General features: G+C 50.7%; 1 protein-coding gene across 9 annotated transcripts in view; it reads left to right on the top strand.

Moving 5' to 3' along the window:
• The window catches only part of SHANK3 (SH3 and multiple ankyrin repeat domains 3), a 322,687-nt gene that overhangs the window by 247,061 nt on the left and 54,150 nt on the right, over positions 1-21,476 (top strand). For all 9 annotated transcript variants that reach the window (XM_065695522.1, XM_065694720.1, XM_065692333.1 and 6 more), the window contains one exon: positions 2,491-2,615. In XM_065695522.1, coding sequence (XP_065551594.1) covers positions 2,491-2,615 — 125 coding nt within the window. The remainder of the gene's footprint in view (positions 1-2,490; positions 2,616-21,476) is intronic.

Genomic DNA, 21,476 nt, shown 5'->3' with positions numbered 1-21,476 from the left:
CATCATTATCTAAATAATGTACTTGACACGCTGAGAGCCCGAGTCCCCCCTTGTCTCATTTTCAGAGGCTCAGGCAATACACAAGGTCTTTTTCACCTTAAACCTCTTATCCTTCTAGGCCTGGGGTTAGCATAACTTAATGCACACTTAGTTTTGCAGTTGCAATCTGCATCAGGATCGTGTTTGTGGTTCTTTGAACTTCAGACTATTGAAAGCACTTGCTGGTCAACACTGATCCAAAGAGTTGAGTTTAATCCCGGGGAAGTCCCGAAGGATTTGGAGAAATCAGATGTTACACTGGCATTTCTAAGAATAGGTGGGGTGATTTGATGGCTCTTTGCTGCTTAAGTTAGGTTCCATCAAAGGAAGGAGTCATGGGAAGCTGTTGATAAAAGACAGATATCTAAGATCATCCAGGACATGGCATGTCAGGCAAACGTGGCCTTGGTCTGGTGCCAGCCAGTGGCTGGCTGAGGTAGCAGAAAAAAGTCTTGCATAAAGATTTTAATTAAAATAATCAAGAAGCAGCGTGGTAAATGCTGGAAATCATTTCATCTGGGTAAGATCAGCATCTCTGTGTTCTGCACAAATGAAAGAGAATGTGGGTCACATTTACTGGAGTGACCTGACATCAAAGGAGATGCTTGCTAAGATTATCCATGGACTCTGATATTAAATCTGCTGCTTCATTAGGGGATTGACACAGCTCTTAAAAACTGTATTGTGTTGGTAGTAGACATAGAGGGATGGGTAACTACAGTGCATCATTATCTGTACTGCTAACAAAAGTACACCATGCTGTCTGCATCCATCAGCTGGGGTGAGAGGTGGCCCTACAGGGACCTTTGCTGAAGGCTCTGGCCCGTCATGCTACCAAGGGGAGGTAGGGCTGGAATGACCCTGTAGATACTGCTCCCTGGAAGGCTGCAAAGGGCAATGGCCAGGTGTCCTGATGCTAGGAAGCAGCACTTTTCCTGGAAAGGTAACTTCCCTCTTTACCCACACAGAGCACTGGCTGTTGGGAATGGCTGTAACGTGAAAGCTGGTAAAGAGATCACATGCTGTTAGAAAAGGACGTAGTGAGCTTCCCCTGCATCCGCTTCAGGTATTTCCAGTCAAATAAGGCCTAGTGAAGAAGTCTTCACTGATCCAAAGCTATGGCCTAGTGTAGCAAGAGACAAATCCCCTCTGCACAGTGCAGGTTCACAGGCAGCAGGTCTGTTTGCAGACAAAAACGGGGAAATAAAAACCTTCTCAGAGAATCACGACCAGCCCCTGAAACAGCCACACTTCATAGAATCATCCCAGACTCTTGAAAGAGACCTTAAAGCTCATCCAGTCCCAACCCCTGCCACGGGCAGGGACCCCTTCCACTGGAGCAGCTTGCTCCAAGCCCCTGTGTCCAACCTGGCCTTGAGCACTGCCAGGGATGGGGCAGCCACAGCTTCTCTGGGCACCCTGTGCCAGCGCCTCAGCACCCTCACAGGGAACAACTTCTGCCTAATGTCTCTTGTTGACCCACTCTGTGCTGGGGACAGCATCATCTGAGTACCACTGGTAGTTTGAGGTGAGCAGAGTCTGGCCAGCATGTAAAGAGTAACCATGGCCTTTTTGCTCCATGTCTTTAATGGACCTGATGTTTCTGAACATCCACAATGGCCTTTTCTTGATAGACAAGGGAAGTGTGTCCCTTTGACACATCACACAAGGCAGCATCCATCACACAAGTGTCTCTGCCTTAAGATGGGCATAACCTGTGCAAAATTCCTTCATCCTGATGGGCAATGATCCTTCATCCAGGATGGGCTGGGACTGGATGATGTAAGTGCACTGCCTTACATTAATTATGTGGTGCATCTGCAGAAGTCCCTTCCCTGGAAGTGGTGTTCTTCTGGGGGCAGGAGCAGGTTTTCCACCAGAAATGTAATTTATACCTCACTGGTGAAGAATGGGGTTCATATGACTCATGTAGATGTCCATCAACACAGGTACCTCAGCTCCTGAGCTGATGGTCTCCTGTAGGACCCCTAAGAGGGGCACTGCTCCAGGGCACTGAGAGCAGGCATCATGTCTGCAGCAGCACAGGTGCTCGTGTTTTTGCTCTTTGGCTATGAAAGAGGCCTGGAGCTCTTAACTCAGATGTAGACAGAGAAGTGAGTTCTTCCCGTCCTGGTGTTGTTCATTTATGTTGTTTGCATTTCATCTGTGGCACCAGGAGATGGAGGAGGCTTTGGGGGCCCTGTGGGAGCAGATGCGACTCTTGGGGCTACCTTGGGGTCTAAGCTGATGAATACAGTATGCATGTAGCACTGGCTCTTCCTCCTGTAGCACTAGCTCTGGTTCCTGCACTGATGTCAAACTAAGCCTTGGATGCATATTCTTTCTTAAACAAAATACAGAGACTTTCCCATGCTCCTGGACATCCTTGACCACCTTCTGCTTGGTTTTTGCCGCAGCATCTCAATCTCACTCTCCCTTTGTGTTTTGCAGCTGAAACCCCAATCGAGGAGTTCACCCCGACCCCGGCCTTCCCTGCACTCCAGTACCTGGAATCAGTGGATGTGGAAGGTGTTGCTTGGAGAGCAGGGCTTCGCACGGGGGACTTTCTGATCGAGGTGAGCCAGGAAGGGGCAGGGAGGGTGAGCGGTGGCTGCCACCGGCATCTGCCTCTGCAGGTTCTGTGTCTTGCATGAAATTGGTTTGCTCTATAAGGTATTTTGAGAGCTGGGTAATAATTGTTACTGACATGTCTGCTGCCTGATGTCTTGATGAAAAGCTGCAGTTCAGGTACAATAATTCAAACAGTTGCATGTTCTCTGTGCTAGAAGATGAGCTGACAGGTTCCCTTCTGTTAACTGAAAATGGAGGTTGGAGAAAAGACTCGTCAGATGCTCTCTCTGGAGGCCAGTGTCAGGGTTGTTTTGTACTGGTATTTATTGTAGCTTTGCCCAATGTGGTGCAAGTATTGGGGTGTATAGAGAAGATTGATCAGGTATGAAGGGCTCTGCTCTGGTATCACACCTCTGGAGGAGGCGATGCTGGGGCTGTGCATCACCTTCATTCCACTCCGAGGCCACAGCCAGATGGGTTTTCCTGGTTATGTTTAACAGAAAGGAAAGCAAGGACTAGAGTCATGTTAAACAAGTGCCTGGGGGGCTCAGCAACAAGATACAGTGAGGTGAGATCGAGGTGCAGACTCCCTGGGACACAGGCAGGAGACAGAAGAGAAATGACACAGGAGCAGACGGGCATGGAGCAGTCGTGACACATGAGCTGCCTCATGGTGAGTGAGCACAGCAGAGGATGGTCTTAAGGAGTGACTTAAAAGAAAGCAATAATAGTAATTTTTTTACAGGGACGCTCCTCACTGAATGAGGAAAGTGTAGGAGACAGCAGTGTGGTGCTTGCGAGGGAAAATGGCGTTTAGAGCCCAGTGGGTGCGGTGTGAAGAGCCCAGGTCTGCGTTCTTACAGCCGAGGGAAAGGCTGTTGCAATGCAGTGTCATTCTGGTGAGGAGTGATTCAGGTGCTTGTGAATCACGCAATCACGATGCCCGTGTCTGGGCCTTCATTGTAAAGGGATCCCAGAGAGTTTGTTTCAGAGATGAGTCAGTGCAGGAAGGGGTGTGAGATGGATCCTGCCCTTTCCAAGGGAGCAACAGGGGCAGAAGAGGTGGAGTGAGGCCTATCGTGCACTAGATGGGATGGGAACTGTGAAGGTTTGAGGTGTGTTATGTGGTTGGACTCCACTGCAAGTCTCCTCACAGCAAGTCTGAGCAGCACACATGGGACGGGCAGTTGTACAGCTGGAGGAAGGGCTGGCATCCCCTGGGATTCTTCTCTTTTGCATCATCCCGTGCAAAAATCATGAGGCTTTAAACCCAGTAATGGGGGATGTGATACCTCTGCTGGTCTGAGGTGGGGGGAGGCACGTAGGTTGTGGTTGTGTGTGGTGTTGGGCAAGCAGAGCTGCACCTTCTGGCAGGCAGACGGGGGAGGTTGTGCTGACTGTGGGGCTGGGACCGGGAGGTGGGTGATGAGGCTTCGCTCAGCTCGGCTGCCGCAGTTCACTGTGCTCACAAACACTCCCTTTGCCAGGGGTGGGCATCACCACATACCAGGCAGTTGATTGAGGCACGCTGGAGCTCCCAGCAGTGCTCTGGGGGTTCACTGCAGCAAGGACCTCTGACACAGCCATGGACTTGACAATGGATGTGTGGCTGATGGAAAGCCTTTGCCTGAAGCAGGGCTGGCTGAGGTGTGTCCATGTTGTGAGTGTCTGTGCTTAGGTGCTGAACGTACTGTGCCCTTCGTGCAAGACGTGAAGTCCCACAGTGGTGCTGGGCAGGTGGGAGGATGGATGGGCAGAATGTGGGACATGCCACATAGCCAGGGACACTGTGAATGCCACAGCGAGTGAACCATGGGTTTCACCCATCAGCAGAGGTGCAGGTCGGGAAGAGCACATCTCTCTGCTGCTCTCCTTCCTGCTGTTAGTGGGCTTAGATCTCCCCTCCATACCAGCAGCAAACCTTTGGAGAGCAGCTCCCAGTAGGGCTGTTCGCTCCATCCGTCCTGGGCCCAGGTCCTGCAGCCAGAATGTCCTCGAAAGCTGCGAGTAGGAGGTTGCTGGCAAAAGCTGCGTGACCCAGATAGCCTTGTGTCAACAGCTCCTCTCTCCTTGGGGCGTCTTCTGCTGCGTCCTTGGGGTGTCTTCTGCAGCCTCTAAAGAAAGCCGGTGAAGTGCTAGTTGCCATAAGCCTGACAAACCCGTTATAGAGCTGGTAGATTTTCTGATATATGCTATTACAAAGCCAGGAAGAATTTCAGATGCACATAAAGCCACGTGGGGTGCAAGGAGTAGGCTGAAGAGCAGATCAGTCCTAGAGTAGAGCAGCCTCATCTGGACTGGAATTTGTGGTCCTTCTCCTCTCCCTCCCAGCTTGGATGTTGAGCTGCAGAATGGATGCATTTACTGGTTGCCATTTCCTTGGGATCAGCTAGCTGAGCTGGCTTCCCCTGTGGCTGCATGATCATTAAATCTATGGCAAGTGGAGCAATAAGCATGTGTGGTTTCCCTGGGAAGGAAAGCCGGAGGTGGGTTTAGAATAAGCACAGCAGCTTTGCCGCAGTGTAAAGCTAGTTCCCACGGGCAATAGTCAGAAAATGAGATGCTGTGATACGGCTTGAAGCCTTGTACAGGTCTCTGGGACCATCTTCAACCTGTTCAAGTGTATGGATTAGAGGTGTTAAATTTAGGTGGAAGTTACATGGGCATTTTGAGACTTCATTTCTAGCCTTGTAACTTGTATCCTGAGACCATCTCTTGCTGAAATTAATCTTTAACCTTTTAGCTTTAAAGATATACTAGTATTGGACATCAGTGCTAGATGTAGGTAAGGTGCTTTAACACTGGAGTTAGCAAATTAGAATCACAGACTGGTTTGGGTTGGAAGGGATCTTAAAACTCATCCAGTTCCGACACCCTGCCATGGGCAGGGACACCTTCCACTAGAGCAGGTTGTTCTGGGCCCCATCCAAGGCTTCTGAGCACCTTGCATACGAATGAAGGGCCATGAGTGGTCTTGCCTGACATGGCAGGCTGAGGCCTGCTTGGTTGGCGGGTTGGGGTGGCTTTGTCAGTGGGATCCATGGGATGGCTGTATGGAGCTCAAGACACTCGTTTGGCAAGTGCTGGTGTCCTCACCTGATACTTCCTTCAGCAAGGCTGGTCTGTGTCCGTGTTTAACTGGGAAACATCTCCCTGATTTTGTGAAGGTGGAGGATTCCATCAGACCCCTCCCTGGCTCCTCCAGTCTCCCCAGTTGCTAGCACTTGAGTGCATGAACCCCTGAGACCCATTCGTTGCTACTCAGATCTCTTGGTACACGTGCACAGTCACGTGCACACACACATGCACTGGATCCCACAGGCCTTCAGACACTGGGTCTGTCCAGCAGCTGGTCTCGAGCCCCCAGGTCTCCCCAGCTGCCTAATGCACAGGCACAGCCAGACACAAGCAGTCTCCATGGCTGCTCCGGGCACTGTGTTTACCAGTAGCTGACTTTCAACCCACTGGTCAGCCTGGTGCTTCTGTAGCAAATCCCCAGATCCCAGTCCCTTTGTTCTCCTCTGCTTCTTGCCCGATCCACTATCATCCCACCCTGCTCCTGCCTTCAGTCCTTTCGTTGGGCATCTTGGTAGGTCTCACACATGACAACACAGAGTTAACGCAAGATCCAGCAGTAACAGCCCATCCTGTCTTCAGTCTGTACATATTGATGTAGGCTGCCTGCTCGCCACTCTCTGCTGGGATTTATCTCCTGTTGATCCCAGCTTTAACAGCATCTGCTGCAGGACTGCCCAGCTCCCTTACGCTCCTCCACCTTGGATTGTCTTCTGGCTCTGAGCTGTGGCAGAGGGAGCTGGGAGCTGTGGAGAGACGTAGCCTCAGTCCTGCAATGCCACCTACCAACAGAAATCCAGCATCAGAAGGAGCATGTTTGAAATGCTATCCTCATGGCTTATGCTGGGGCCCCTGCACCAGCCTAGTCCCTGGTCTTCCAAGTCTTTGCAGCTCTAAAGTACCATAATAATAGACTGGAATATGTTGCGCTCATTCCACTGGCTCTTTTTCCCTTGCTTTCTGGGTTTGTTGCTTTTTCTGGTCTCCTTTGTTGTGCTTCAAATCCTCTCTCAGGAGGTCCAGACACTCTTCGCACTGGAGTGAACGGGTTTGGTTTCTAATCCCAGCACATCCTGTGGAGTGCCCGCAAGTGCTGAATCCTCTTTTTGTGTTGGCTCGGCCTCTGCTTGCTGCAAAGCATTCAGTGGAAATCTGGTCTGGAGTTTGTTACTACAGAATGTTGAAGCACTGTCTGGGTTTTAAGCTTGCAGGAGAACCCTCTGATGCTGGACCAGATTGTCCAGACCCTTTAGTGCCCAGCTCTCAAAGGGGAAATTCTGCCTCGAGGAGCCCAAAGCCCGCAGGGCGGGGGCTTGTCTGTGTATCACAAGAGCAGGGCAGGGAGATGCATCACACAGCACTGCTCCTTGCTTTACTGGGAGCCTGCACAGGGGCTTCCTGCCCACCAGCTGTGTGTTGGGCTGGGTGGAGGCAGGGAGTGGGCAGAGAATGGGAAGGACAGTGGCAGGGCAGCCCTTTGATCTGCTGGGGGAATGAGGCAAGTCACTCATGGTTGTCTTGCAGTTCTTCAGCTTTATCCCGTGAGCTGCTGTTCACCCTTGGTCTCACTGTTCCATTCACTTCCTAACCCCTTAATATACTTCCCAGCCCCTGTTCCTCTGCTTCCTGGCTTGACCCCCCCATGGCCACTGTCAGAGCTGCACATCTGGTTGGGCTTTCTTATGGGCACAGTTGCTGCTTCCTCCCGTTATCTGTCAAAAGCCCAGAGGCCTCCAAGCAGTGCATGTGCCCATGTGTCAGGAGAAGCCACCCAGGTGAAACTCCAGCAGTAACTGCTCAGCATCTTTGTTATCTGCTGATTCAGCAGCCAGAGGATCCCACTTTGCAGATTCTCATGCTAAAACAAGTACATGAACCAAGTTATTTCGTATCATGAGGTCTTCTAAAGACAGATCCTCAGTTCATCACCAGTGTGGAGGCTGCCCTTTCTTCCTTGTGACTGACCTTGCCCATCTGTCAGGAGTGGGATTTGGGTCAGCCATGGGCAGAGCCACCTGTGGTGCTGGTTGACACGATCTGTGCCTGGAGTGTGAAGGGACAGACAATTCCTAGGGCTTCTGCTTGCTTAGGGCAGGTAGATCAGAGGCACCAAGCTCAGGCCTTCACCTTCCAGTTCTGAGATCTCCACCCCTCTCCCTCTCTCACACAGTATTTCTATGTATAGATGAGTAACCTCAGTGTTTATGCAGCATCTCTTTTAGCTGCACTTCCATCGTATCTGCTCCAAGAAGACTGGTTGGAGGACAGCTCTAACATGAAGCCAAGTGGCTGCTTTTCTCGACTTGTCCATGTCCTTGTTTCAGCACCACGGTGCCAGTTGTCCATGGGGCACTGTAATCTCCAAAATACCAACATGGTCCTACAACCATGAGGCTGCTGCAACAGCACAGACACAGGTGACCTTAGCACACGGCTTTGGTAGAGATCTGTGGTGGGATTCATCTCACCTCACCTTTGACTTCAGTTACCTGGGTGCCCGCACTGCCTGCCTTGCCTGGTCTGCCAGTGCTACCTGTGGAGACCAAATACATGTGGAGATGGAATTTAGGGCAGTGAATTCATCTGACCTGGCCCTGTGTCTGCCTTAGGATGTGACAAGTCTGGTAGATTCTGGAGAGGGGCTTTGGACAAGGGCCTGTAGGGACAGGCCAAGGGGAATGGCTTGAACCTGCCCGAGGGGAGACTGAGATGAGCTCTTAGGCAGAAGCTCTTCCCTGTGAGGGTGCTGAGGCGCTGGCACAGGGTGCCCAGAGAAGCTGTGGCTGCCCCATCCCTGGCAGTGCTCAAGGCCAGGTTGGACACAGGGGCTTGGAGCAAGCTGCTCCAGTGGAAGGGGTCCCTGCCCGTGGCAGGGGTTGGGACTGGATGAGCTTTAAGGACCCTTCCAACACAAACCATTCCATGCTTCCAACCAGCTCTCCCCTGAACGTACAGGAATCCCAGGAAAGCTTTTTCCAGGGCAGGTGCCCATTGTGTGGACAGCAAGTTGTGTCAGGTGAATCCCAGCACTGCAGCCTCTTCACAAAGGTGCATTATTCCATAGTGCTGTGGGTACTAAACACGGAGCATCTCCTTGGAGCATCTGGGGTTTGTTCCCTGTGCTCTCGGGGGCTTCTCTCAGAGGAGCTGCCAGAGTCTGAGCACTCTCGACACTGTGGGTGTAGCTGCATGTGCAGTTACCACTGACTGGTTCTCCTCAGGTTTATGGGTGGCAAAGCCTTCATGAGGAGCCAGCGGTGACTCTACAACGTGAAGTCAGGGAATTTTGTGGTGTCCATGTGCTCTGAGGTGCTGACCTCTGGAGGCTCAGAAGCAACACTGAGGTTGCTGTGAGTCTGTCCTGTTTGCTGTTCTCCAGCAGCAGACACAGGAGAAGGAAACCCTTCCTGGACACGGTGTTTCAATTTGGAGGTTCAGCCTTTGAACGTCATTGTGGGGTCTGTAAACAAAGAGGCTAAATGCACAGGCACGCACACACACACACTCTGCTTTCACAAGTAGTTCCACTTTATTCACTCAAGCATGGTAATACATAGCATTCAGATATGGGCCCGAGCCATGAAGCCAAACGGAAACCACATCATTCCCAGTGGCTGTTTTCAGTCACTATAAATTCCATTCTATAAACTATCACTCCCCAGGCTACTTCCCAGTCTGACCTTGCACCAAAACACTCCTTGGCTTACTCAAGACCCAGATGCACTATCAGCAATTATTATTATTATTTGTTAATTATCCACATAGCGGGAACAGGATGGCTTGCACTTCCCACACATGATTCTGAGCATGGTATCTCCATCACCTCAAGAGGAGATTTGGTTCATTTCTCCCATTCCATCCCACTTGCTCATTGCAGTCCGCCTGTCTCACAGAAGTCATTTGGAGTTGATGGTGGACCAAGAACTTCAATAGCACAAGGTTTCATCAGAGCTCTGAAACTTTCCTCAAGTTCCTCACTGTGGAGGCCATCACGTCGAGGTGTGTTGAGCCATATGGCAGCAGGGGAGAGTGTTGGAGGCCTGGCTTTACTCTGTGTGTAGTACTGGATTCTATACTGTGACTGTGTTGCTTAGAGATGCCTTCATCAGCAGTGCCTTCAGTGGTGGCAGGATGTGACCAGTCTCTGACGAGAATGTGGATGGTTTTTACTTCCCCATCACTGCAAGTCCCTCTCTGTGCTGCTGAGTGCACCCTGCAGCATTCCCAGCTCCCACATGGGTTGTCTTGGCTATCTGGGAACTCCAGCTTTCAGTGAGTGGCCTGGATGTCAGGTAGCTCTGAAGACTGATCATTTCCTGTGAGAGATACTCCTTTTAGTAACAGAAAGACCATGAACAAATGTGGTTACGTAGCTTGGTGGTCCATATTTTCATCCTGAGCTATGGCCAGGTCCTTACCCACTGCAGAAACTTGAGTCCTGGTTACATATGAGTCTTTTACATCCTCAAATGGAGGGATTTTCTCTTAGTTCTGAGCATGTGTTTCAGTACAGTTTCCACATAGCTTTTAGTGAGACAGTGGAGAGAATCTTCTCCCATCACTCCCTGTCAGGGCTCTCTGGAGATCTTTGAGGTTTTTTCCATCAATGAGTCACTCTGTTGCACAGTGAAACTGTAAGTTTGGGCTGATCTTCTTCCTGAGCCAACTTTTGAACCCACAGCTGGGTGTTCTCCTCTCTGTAGAGGCATAGCTGGGGAGGGACTCTTCGTCAGGGACTGTAGTGACAAGGGGTAACGGGTTAAAACTGAAACAGGGGAAGTTTAGATTGGATATAAGGAGGAAATTCTTTCCTGTTAGGGTGGTGAGACACTGGAATCGGTTGCCCAGGGAGGTTGTGAGTGCTCCATCCCTGGCAGTGTTCAAGGCCAGGTTGGATGAAGCCTTGTGTGGGATGGTTTAGTGTGAGGTGTCCCTGCCCATGGCAGGGGGGTTGGAACTGGATGATCTTGAGGTCCTTTCCAACCCAAACTATTCTATGATTCTATTCTATAAAAGTGCTGGTTTGAAGGGTTCTTTCGAATCCTGCTCTGAGAAAGACTACATTAGGTCAACTGTGGCTCTGTCCAGCCAAGCGTTAGGAACCTTCTGTAGGAAACCATGTGCATATTGGTGCTGCTCTGGTCCTTCTGGTGGCCTGCTGTGGAGCCCTTCTGTGCTCCTGGAAACTCTTGTTCTTTATCTAGAGTCTGAGTCCAACCTGAGCCTCCCAAACCACAATCTGTGGCTTTTGGCCATGTTCATTACATGAGCTGCTCCTTCAGGAACAGTTCAACTCAGTCACCTCTGTAAGTCCCTGCGAGCAGTCACAGGCTCCTAGCTGGCTTTTTGTTGTGCGATTTGGGTCTGGAGCCTCTTCAGTTTGTCCCCATCTCTTGAACTCAGTGGCTGAAAACTGAGCACAATGTTCCAGTGCAGCCTCCCCAGCACTGAGTGGAAAGGGTGATGACACCCCTCAGGCTGCTGGCCAGGCTGGGAGCCCAGCCTTGTTCAACAGGAGCGTGTGTTACAGGCTCGTACTCAGGGCAGAAGCCATAGAATCATGGGATGGTTTGGACTGGGAGGGACCTTAAAGCTCCTCCAGCTCCAACCCCTGCCACAGGCAGGGACCCCTTCCACTGGAGCAGCTTGCTCCAAGCCCCTGTGTCCAACCTGGCCTTGAGCACTGCCAGGGATGGGGCAGCCACAGCTTCTCTGGGCACCCTGTGCCAGCGCCTCAGCACCCTCACAGGGAAGAGCTTCTGCCTAAGAGCTCAGCTCAGTCTCCCCTCGGGCAGGTTCAAGCCATTCCCCTTGGCCTGGCCCTACAGGCCCTTGTCCCAAGCCCCTCTCCAGGTTTCCTGCAGCCCCTTTAGGCACTGGAGCTGCTCTCAGGTCTCCCCTTCAGGAGCCTTCTCTTCTCCAGGCTGCCCCAGCCCAGCTCTCTCAGCCTTTCCTCATAGGAGAGCTGCTCCATCCCTCTGGCCATTTTTGTTTCTCTCCTCTCCAACTCTTCCAATGGATGCAGCCCCTCTTGTACGAAGAACCTGTTGCTTTCCCACTACTGGCTGTATATCTTATATTGTCTGTCAGGCTCCACAGTCTGTGAGCACACTTTGTCCGTGAGCACTGAGACACAGCACAGAGTTAAGCACTTTGGTCACACCTGTATTGGCCACGACTGATTTTTCGTCAGCACTCACATTTTCCCAAACTTCCTTATGGTGCCAGTGAACCCCAGAAGATGTCTTTGTTCAGCTGAATGTCTTCTGGTAGTCTTTGCTCCAGCTGGACTTTGGCCTTCCTGATCCCCTGCTTTGTGCTTGAGCGTTGTTTTCATTGCTTTGGTGCCTGCCACTGTTTCTCCTCACATGTTTTGTTTCAGGTCATTTAGAAGCTTGATTCCTCCCCAAGCTGCCCCTCTGCAAAGTGCCCGGTCTTCTAAATGACAGGGTAGGTGGGTTGTTACTGACATTCAACAGCTTCTCTTTGCAAAGCATCCCCCCCCTCCCTTCAGGGTCCTTTCAGGGAGCTGAAGTCTGTCCTGAGCCTCCTCCAGGTGCTCAGTGCAGCCACCTTGCCCTTGCTTCCCCATCACCACATTCCCCACCAGTTTTGCCCTCTCGGTGAGCAGCAAGTCAAGCTGAGATCACCTCTAGCAGCCAGTGTTCGTTTTGTTTGGAAATTGTCACCAGTGGTCTGGGACCCTCCTGGATTCCCTGGCAGTGGTCCATTGCCTTCCCAGCAGACATCCGACAGTCGAAATCCTGGAGAGAATAAGGACTTGCAAGACTTTCACTAGCTGTTTGTGGACGACCTCACCCACCACCTCCTCTTGGGTGGTGGTGACAGATCCCGCTGCTCCTACCCTCAGAAGGCAGGTGTTAGACACATGTATTAGGCAGGTATGGGTTAGATCTTAGGCAGAAGCTCTTGCTGTGAGGGTGCTGAGGCGCTGGCACAGGGTGCCCAAAGAAGCTGTGGCTGCCCCATCCCTGGCAGTGCTCAAGGCCAGGCTGGACACAGGGGTTCGGAGCAACCTGCTCTGGTGGACCTTTACTGGAATACTTTTTCCAGACCTTCCTCTGATCTCTGGGCTTTGGTCCCCATTCTCTGATGACCCAGTTTAAAGCCATTCTCTGCACTGCAGCAAGCATGGTTGCTGAGGTGTTCTTCCCTCTCGCACAGGGTCTTTCTCTTCCTGGCAGTCTTCTGTCATCCCCAGTGGGGCACCAGGATCAGGGAAGCTCAGTCACAGTGGGCAGCATCAGCTGCAGGGCCAGGCATGGCTCTGGCAGACGTGTGCGCTCCAATGGGTCTGTACTTCAGCCTGAAGAGTTTTGGGGGACAGACTGTTGAGAACGGAGCTGGAACACGCTCTTGCTGTGTCTCAAGGGCCTATGGCCCCAAAGCCTTGCAGACTTCAAGCTGCTCAGGGTATTTCCTGGATGTGTCACTGTGACCCACCTGGATGAGCAGCAAGGGGTAGTGATCAGAAGGACAGGGTCTCCAGATCATTCCACAACACTGCCAATGCAGTGGGGCAGGCACCAAACCTTCCAGGACAGTAGTTCTGGCTGGCACATGGTGTCTGTGTCCCACGTCTGGTGACAGCCTTCACTGTGGCAATACCAAGGGCTGGGGTAGATAGCAGAAGACTTACTTATGCTTCCTCACTCTTCCAGCACAAGGTCACCTGGCAGAACTACTGAAGGTTTTTCACCAGGGTGGCCGCTGATTTGTGTGGTTCCTTTCCTGAATTCTGTTCTTCTAAGGCAGAGCTCTTTCTGCACTTAAATGTGTTTTGTTCTTCTTTATTGTGGAATCATAGAACGGTTTGAGTTGGAAAGGCCCTTAAGATTATCTAGTTCCAGCCTTCTGCCATGGGCAGGGATGCCTTATACCGCACCATGTCACCCAAGGCTCTGTCCAACCTGGCCTTGAACATTGGAGCATTTACCAGTTCTTTGGACAGCCTCTTCCTTATCCATTTGACAAATCCTGTTCAGAAGTCACCTGCATCTCGCACCCTCTGCAGGAGAGGTGTCCCAGGAGGCAGTATCTGAGTGCAGAGACTCCTGCAGGAGAGCAGCAGGGCATGATTGGGTGGCCGAGGCGGAGCTGCCGGCAGCTCTCGGTGTTATCCTAAAAGTGGATACATCACCCAATGCCAGTTTTAGGTCATTAGATTTATACACAAGAGGTACAAGGTGGAACGCTCCCAGTTACAAGGATTGGTCAGTAATCTACTGGTACTACTATTAGTAATTGTTGTGTCTTTCCTCCTAATCACTGTCCATGGGGGTCTCTTGATGGTCATCAGTGGTCATTTAATGAGGTTTCTCCCCAGAAATTCTCTGCCAGGATCAGCCATCAGTTGACTTCATGCTGTTTGAATGGCCTTGATTACAACATCAGTTTTCCTGGCTTATGTCCAACAGTTCTTGGATTCAGAGCCAGGGATATCTGCTTGTTTTACATAAACAATGCACTATCCCTCAACATCAAACTCCAGTTAGTACAAGGTCATCCTCACAGAAATAAACCAGTTTTGTCTGTGACATCTGGGTGTGTTTCAGTAGGGCTCAGGTGTCCTCCAGGTTGCCTTTGGGAAGTATCTCCATTCTTGAGTTCCTGTATACCCAGGGAATTCCCACATCAATGCCAGCGCTGCAGCCGTTAGGTAGGACACAGGGTTGGGGAAGTTCCATCACCTCCCTGGCCAGGAGCTGTCTTCTGCTGTCACCTCTTTGCTTTGGTGCTGTTGCGTGGTGTGAAGTGCCAAGGAAGGATGCACATAGGTAGGTGGGTTGAAGGGGGAAGGAGTGCTAGGAATTTCAAGGAATTCAGTATCCACAATCACAACATCTGAGCTCCTTCGCTCAGAGCTGAATGGCTTGGCAGGGTGTAGGGGTAGGTGGGTTTACCTTTGTGTGCCTCATTTGGACAGTCTGGGTCAAGAAACCTGCAGATGCTGCTGGAGCAAAGGGTGCCTGTGCTTTGGCTGAGGACATGTCCTCAGCCAGAGACTGGAGGGGTTGTGGACTGTGCACGTGGAGGTGCTCTGCTCACTGGTGGAAGTTTTCAGAGAGCAAGGGCAGTGGATGTGGCTGTTAAAATGTGGTCTAGCTGGATAAAATGCGGTCTAGCTGGATAAAATGCAGCAACGCAAAGATGTGGCTTTTCTTGAGGGAAGGCTCCAAGCTGCAGGGATTGAGGCAGCCATGCAGAGGACAGCAGCAGGCTGTGTTGAGGTACCTTTGGACGAGGTGGGATGTGAATGCAGTAGCTGCTGCGGACCGCACCCAGTGACAGCCTCTCCAAACCCATCGCCAGCACGAAACACAAGGCAATGACACCATTGTGCAGTTAGTGCTCGCCTGGCTCACTGCAGTCTGTGAGGCAGTGCCAGGCTGTGGAAGTGTCACCATCTAGGGCAAGATGAGACCTGTCAGGGTGTGGGGTTTGCAATTCCTGCCATGTCTGACCAGTATTGAAGAGCACAGTCCATAGTGTTGAGCCATGTCTTCATCTGAGCCTGGCAGGGTTTAGAGCCTGGATTTTTTCCCTTGAGGAGCTTGTAACAAGTGATGTGAACAGCAGCCTTTGGATTTGCACTTCCATTTTATACATATGTTGAGCATACGTGTGCCTACCCATAGGATTTACGGACATTAGACACAAAACTGGGTATAAATTTGTGGACATTGTCATTTTTGGGGGCTTTATTTCACGGTCATACAAAAGCATTGTTAAAATTACAATTAACATCTGACGAGGGATCTCAGTGCCAAAGCCAGGTGTGCGGGGCAGGGAAAGGCTGCTGGGGCAGTCTCTGCACTGGGGATGAAGGGACCCCACAGTCACCTTTCCCTGTGGGTAAGAAGAAAACCTGCTGGGGCAGAGACTGGTTCAACCGGGAAGCGTTTCCTGAATGTCTCTTCTGCCTCTAGTGAAATGTTGTTGCTGTGGGATACACACAAGTGGGACGTGGAGCTGTTGGAGCGAGTCCAGAGAAGGCCATGAAGATGCTGGCTGACTATGAGCTGCTCTGCCTGCAGAGACCAAATACATGTGGAGATAGAATTTGGGGCAGCGAATTCATCTGACTTAGCCTGGGGTCTGCCTTAGAATGTGACAAGTCTGGTGGATTCTGGAGGGGGGGTTTGGACAAGGGATGAAGGGACAGGATAAGGGAAATGGCTTTAACCTGCCAGAGGGGAGATTGAGATGAGCTCTTAGGCAGAAGCTCTTCCCTGTGAGGGTGCCCGGAGAAGCTGTGGCTGCCCCATCCCTGGCAGTGCTCAAGTGCAGGCTGGACACAGGGGCTTGGGGCCACCTGCTCTAGTGGAAGGTGTCCCTGCCCGTGACAGGGCGTTGGAACTGGAGGAGCTGTTCCTTTCCAGCCCCGCCATCCCATGATACTGTGAATTTCATTTCACACATTTGAAAACAGAATCGGTTGCTCCAGTGGCACTGTACAGGTGTAGCAGCAGATCCAGTTTTGGGGCCCTGATCATGTGCAGAGCATGGCAACAGCCTGGAGCATCTTGTGGACAAGGGTGAGACCTTTGTCTGAACCTCAGAGTTTCTCATGAATTTGTACATAATTTTGACATAATTAACGCAATCAAAGGGTTATGTGAGGACACGCTGCTAAATGCAGTCCAGAAATCAAGGCGGGGGAAATCTGCTGGGCCATCACCCACTTGAGTGAGATAATGAAGAAGCAGTTAAATATTGCTTACAGACACACATATCCCCTTCTTGCTGGAAAGGTTAGCAAGGGAAGGAGAAGGAAATGCAGTTAATTTGAGCTGGAGTGTGTAGGAGGTTGATAGGGGGAGCCAAAGGAAATATCAAAGGCCGATATGTAAAGATAATAAGAAATTTTGGAGCATTAGAAGGGAAAAAAAGTCTGGTAGAGATCCATTTCTATATGTAAATGATGAAATTGTATATTCTGGTGCAAAAAAAAAAAAAAAACAGAAATGTTCTGCGCTGAGTTTGGAACAAATCAGGAAGATGTATCTATCCATATGATGTGCTTGGAACAGAAAGTTTCCCAGCTGTAACCAAGGAGAAAGTGAGATAGTATTTGCTAAAAATAAAGCTACTCAAATTAACAGGCTTGAATAACAAATCCCAAGTGTCGAGGAGCCTGGTGAGGAGCTGCTGCGGGTGCCTTCTAGTCTTGGGCTCCATGAGCTCCCCAAGAGCTGGTAGAGGGCTCCTGCTGTTCTATATGCTGGGGTGTAAAACAGGTGATTTGGGAAGCAAGAGCTCGTTTAGCTCAGCATCGATGCTGGGGAAAGTAATGAAGTGATTCGTGGGGAGCACAATCAACAAAGAGTTAGGGAAGGAAAGATAGGATTAATAGTGTGCAGTGTGGTGCCGTGGGAGGTGGGAGCAAACATGGTGTCTTCTCTTGAGAGCACCACAGGACTGATCAAAGGGAAACCTATGGTCACAAAGGTTTGACTCCCTTAATAACCACATGGCTCATGTATAAATTAACTCACAATAAACATAGCTTAGAAGCGCTGTGAAGTGAAGCAGGGGAGCATTGCCAAAAGCATCTGCTAAGGGGAAGGTACCAGCGGGGCTATCACCATCAAGGTCTCTTTACATTTTTGTTGCCTACAGCTCAACATTTCTGTCAGTGTTTCAAAATAGTGCCAAATCCCCAGGTTGAGAGGACTGCAGGTACCAGACAGAGGGGATAGCTGATGCTGGAGGAACTGCTGCAGAGGGATCCAACTTTTCTGCTGAAGCAGACCCATCCCGGGCGAGGTGGCGTGTCTGCAAGCAGGGAATGTAGGTTACAGAATGTGAAAACACCCTGGAAAAATGTAATTCAGTGAAGGACATAGGTTTCTCCAAGATAATTTTGTTACTGTTCATTTGATTGCGTAGGATGTGGCGGAGATTTTGTGTATGTAAAGGGCAAACTTCCCCGGTTCTGTGAACTCGCCTGTTCTGGTTGCAGCTTCGGAAGATCACTAGAACATCACTTTGTGCAAGTCAGACATACGCACCTATGGTCTGATGTTACCAAGTGGGATTCTAAGAGGCCCTCAGGGTGATTCGCGAGCTGAAAGAGGAATTGAGGCTCAAGGAGTCCATCTTGCTAAGGATCCTGAAGGAGGGCTGATGGGGGCAGCAGCTCTGGCTGGTGGGTACCTAATTCCATCACTCAGCTTGGAGGAGACAGCTCACTGCAGATCTGGGGGCATGTGCAGAAGATCCCCTGGATAACCACAATCATGGATTTTAGTGAAACGACATTTCAAAGCATTTCTGCACCAGTAAATCCTGTGATTGGAGAATGACATTGCCTGGAGAGGTGGGAAAGAGTTTAGGGTTCAAGTTCTCAGAAGGAACATTTTAGGGTGTGGATAATCTTGCAGCTTGTCTCCAGGTTGAGCACTTCGAAATGCTGAAAGGGTGAAGTTGTCAGTCAGAAACCCTCTGCTTTGCTCTCTGGAGTGATGGCCAGGTTTGTTCTTGTCAGTGAAGGTTGATCCCCAAGTCCCCACGTCCAGCGGTCTGTGCTTGTCCTGGTTGATGGACCCATTGCACTCCTGGTGGGTGGCTGTGATGGAGCTCTGGGGTAGAACAAACTTAATTCAAACTTCAGAGCTTACATTCATTTAAGTGACAACTTGTTCCTTGGACGTGTATGATTCAGGTGATTCATTGTCAGGTCAGGCTTCTTCTGTACAGATACCACATAAGGAAGGTGCAGACAAGATACCATCACATCATGTGAGGTTCTTCCAGTCTTTCCTCAGAACTCAACTCAGCCTTTCTTATTTTCTGAGAATACTGTGCATTTCTCAAAGCTGCCTCTCACTGATCAACATCATTTGAGTTATGAAGTGTCCAGAATGGACCAGAGCATGCTTGCTGAAGCTGTGGTGATAGCACCTTCACCCTCCTCCAACAATCAAGCACTACATTGTAGTGCATTGTAGATACTGGTGGCCATTAAAGGATTCCTTCCTTCACGAGGACAGTGGCAATACAAGATGCTGTTAATTAAGGGGATCACACATCCCTGGCTGTTCGCCATGTGCTTTCCAGCATCCAGCATCATTGTACTGAGGACATTAGCAGGAATGACCCTGCTCAGCCATCTTAGTGTCTGTGCATGGACCTGTTCCCAAAGAATTCATCTGATCTCTCTCCAGATCTGCCAGCACTGTCCACCTCAGGCCTCCCATGGCAGTGAGCTCCAGAAGACTGTTGCAGGCTGCATGAAGACTTCTTGCTCTTGTCTGGTTTCACCTGATCTGCCGTTAGTCCCATTGAGAGCCCTGTCCTGACGCTGCAGGATGTAGTGAACAGCAGTGCTACCTTTGCTGGGGCCTCTGCCTTGGGGAGTTCTGTCAGCCTTGGCCATCCACATGCTTCAGCCTTCTCTTCTCCAGCTGCAGTCCCAGTCTTCCCAGTCTGTCTCATTGGGCAGTTTCTCTATTCCCTTGACCATCTTGGTTGCTCTTCTCTAGTTCTACCACTTCTTTCTTGAGTTGCTGATCCAGACTTGCACACAGCACCAAAGCTATGCATGTGCAGGGTCAACACAGATGATGTTTCCCAACTTGGTTTCACTCTCTGCTATGATATATTTTCTTGGCTGCTATTGTGCATGGAGCCCATGAGTTTTGAGACCAGTCGGTGTCAGCTCCAAGGCCTGTCTGGAGCTGCACCCACCAAGTCTGTATTCAGCATCAGCATAAATTCAGAGGGCTCTTCCCTACAAGCATTACTCTGCATCTATTTGCATGGTGGCCTATCTGCCACCTTTTGCCCTCTCACTTGGTTTGGGAGTCCTCCTGGATGCACCATTTGGCTCCTCAGAAGGTAGTTGCAGCAGTTTATAGTGCCCAGACTCTGACATCGTGTCTCCACATCTGTGTGTATGTTCTTTTACGTTTTGTAGACATTTTCTGCATGATTTTATCTCCTGTCCTCTTCCAGGCCAAATGCACATCTCCAAGAGCAGGGCATCCTCATTAGGCAGTTGTTGGAATTCATTATTGCTGGGTCACACTGAGGCACAGATCCACCTCTGCCACCACTGTCCAATCTTTCTCATCCCAACACCTCCCCGTTGAAGGCCAGCACTGATTTGGAATGTGTAGTTCAATGGGCAGGACTCCCAGCTGCTGGTCTTCTTGAAGGTTCATCTCTTCACTCACAGACTGGGACCAAAAACTGATTTATGGGTCTGTGTCTCAGGCATCCCTTGTGTAGCTCCGGCATCATCAGACAGCCCTGTGCTGTCAGCTGCAGGGATCCTCCGTGCACAGGTCTGCTCAGGCGGTGGAACACTGCTTTCTTCATTTTGCTGCCTCGTCTTTTTCTGTCATACAATCATAGAACAGTTAGGGTTGGAAAAGACCTCAAGATCATCCAGTTCCAACCCCCCTGCCATAGGCAGGGACACCTCACACTAAACCATGTCACCCAAGGCTTCATCCAACCTGGCCTTGAACACTGCTTTATTGCCCCTGTGGGAGATGGTTTTGTGCTCCTGAGAGCACAGTTCTGATGTTCGTTACTGCTGCAGGTGGGGATGGCCTGGCTGAGACCCTTGCCCAGTGCAGCAGTCCCTGTTCATAGAATCACAGAACAGTTTGGGTTGAAGGGACATTAAAGCTTATCCCATTCCAACCCCCTGCCATGGGCAGGGGCACCTTTCACTAGAGTAGGTTGCTCCAAGCCCCTATGTCCAACCTGGCCTTGAGCACTGCCAGGGATGGGGCAGCCACAGCTTCTCTGGGCACCCTGTGCCAGCGCCTCAGCACCCTCACAGGGAAGAGCTTCTGCCTAAGAGCTCAGCTCAGTCTCCCCTCGGGCAGGTTCAAGCCATTCCCCTTGGCCTGTCCCTACAGGCCCTTGTCCCAAGCCCCTCTCCAGGTTTCCTGCAGCCCCTTTAGGCACTGGAGCTGCTCTCAGGTCTCCCCTTCAGGAGCCTTCTCTTCTCCAGGCTGCCCCAGCCCAGCTCTCTCAGCCTGGCTCCAGAGCAGAGCTGCTCCAGCCCTCGCAGCATCTCCATGGCCTCCTCTGCCCTCGCTCCAACAGCTCCACATCCCTCTTGTGCTGCTGCCCCAGAGCTGGATCAGGACTGCAGGGGGGGATCTCCCCAGAGAGCAGCAGAGGGGGGGAATCCCCTCCGTGACCTGCTGCACACACTCTGGGGGTGCTGATGGCTTCCCCTTGGGCACCTCGCTCTGTGTCTGTTGTCACCAGCAGCTCAGTGCTGGTGTCTGGCCTGCCTCCCTCCCACTGCAGAGCAGTATCTCGGACCACTGGTTCCCTCAGTGGTGGTGAGAGCTCAGCTCCCTGCAGGTTACAGACACTGGGACCTCAGTCTCTGGTGCTGTGTTGGCTCAGGGCAGATTTGAAGGTGAAAAAGAACTGAAAATCTTCCCACCGTCATCTCAGTGGGGTAACCTCATGAGACATGCATTTCTCTTTGTATTTGAATTCTTCAAGAGCATCTGTTAGAGAAACTTTGCTGATATGAGGGTTTAGCCAAAGTTGTTTGCAGTTGAAGGTTTCTGTAGTTTTATGTTCTTGACCATCAGCAGGAATTGGGAATAAATCAGGATTTCATATTTCTCAGGAATTTTTTTTTTTCTGGACATTATTGCTTAGTGCAAGCAACTGTCTGACCAGTCTCCCTGTAATCAGCTGAACTGTTTAACATCCATTCATCACCTTCTAGGTTACTGTAGCCTGTTGACTGCTTCTGTTACCTGCTTTCTGCAGGATGTTACTCCTTG

This window comes from Lathamus discolor, chromosome 1 (genome assembly GCF_037157495.1).
Source record: "Lathamus discolor isolate bLatDis1 chromosome 1, bLatDis1.hap1, whole genome shotgun sequence".
Taxonomy (NCBI): domain Eukaryota; kingdom Metazoa; phylum Chordata; class Aves; order Psittaciformes; family Psittacidae; genus Lathamus; species Lathamus discolor.
Note: the sequence above shows the minus strand (reverse complement) of the source record. Positions and strands in the feature narration are given on the sequence as shown.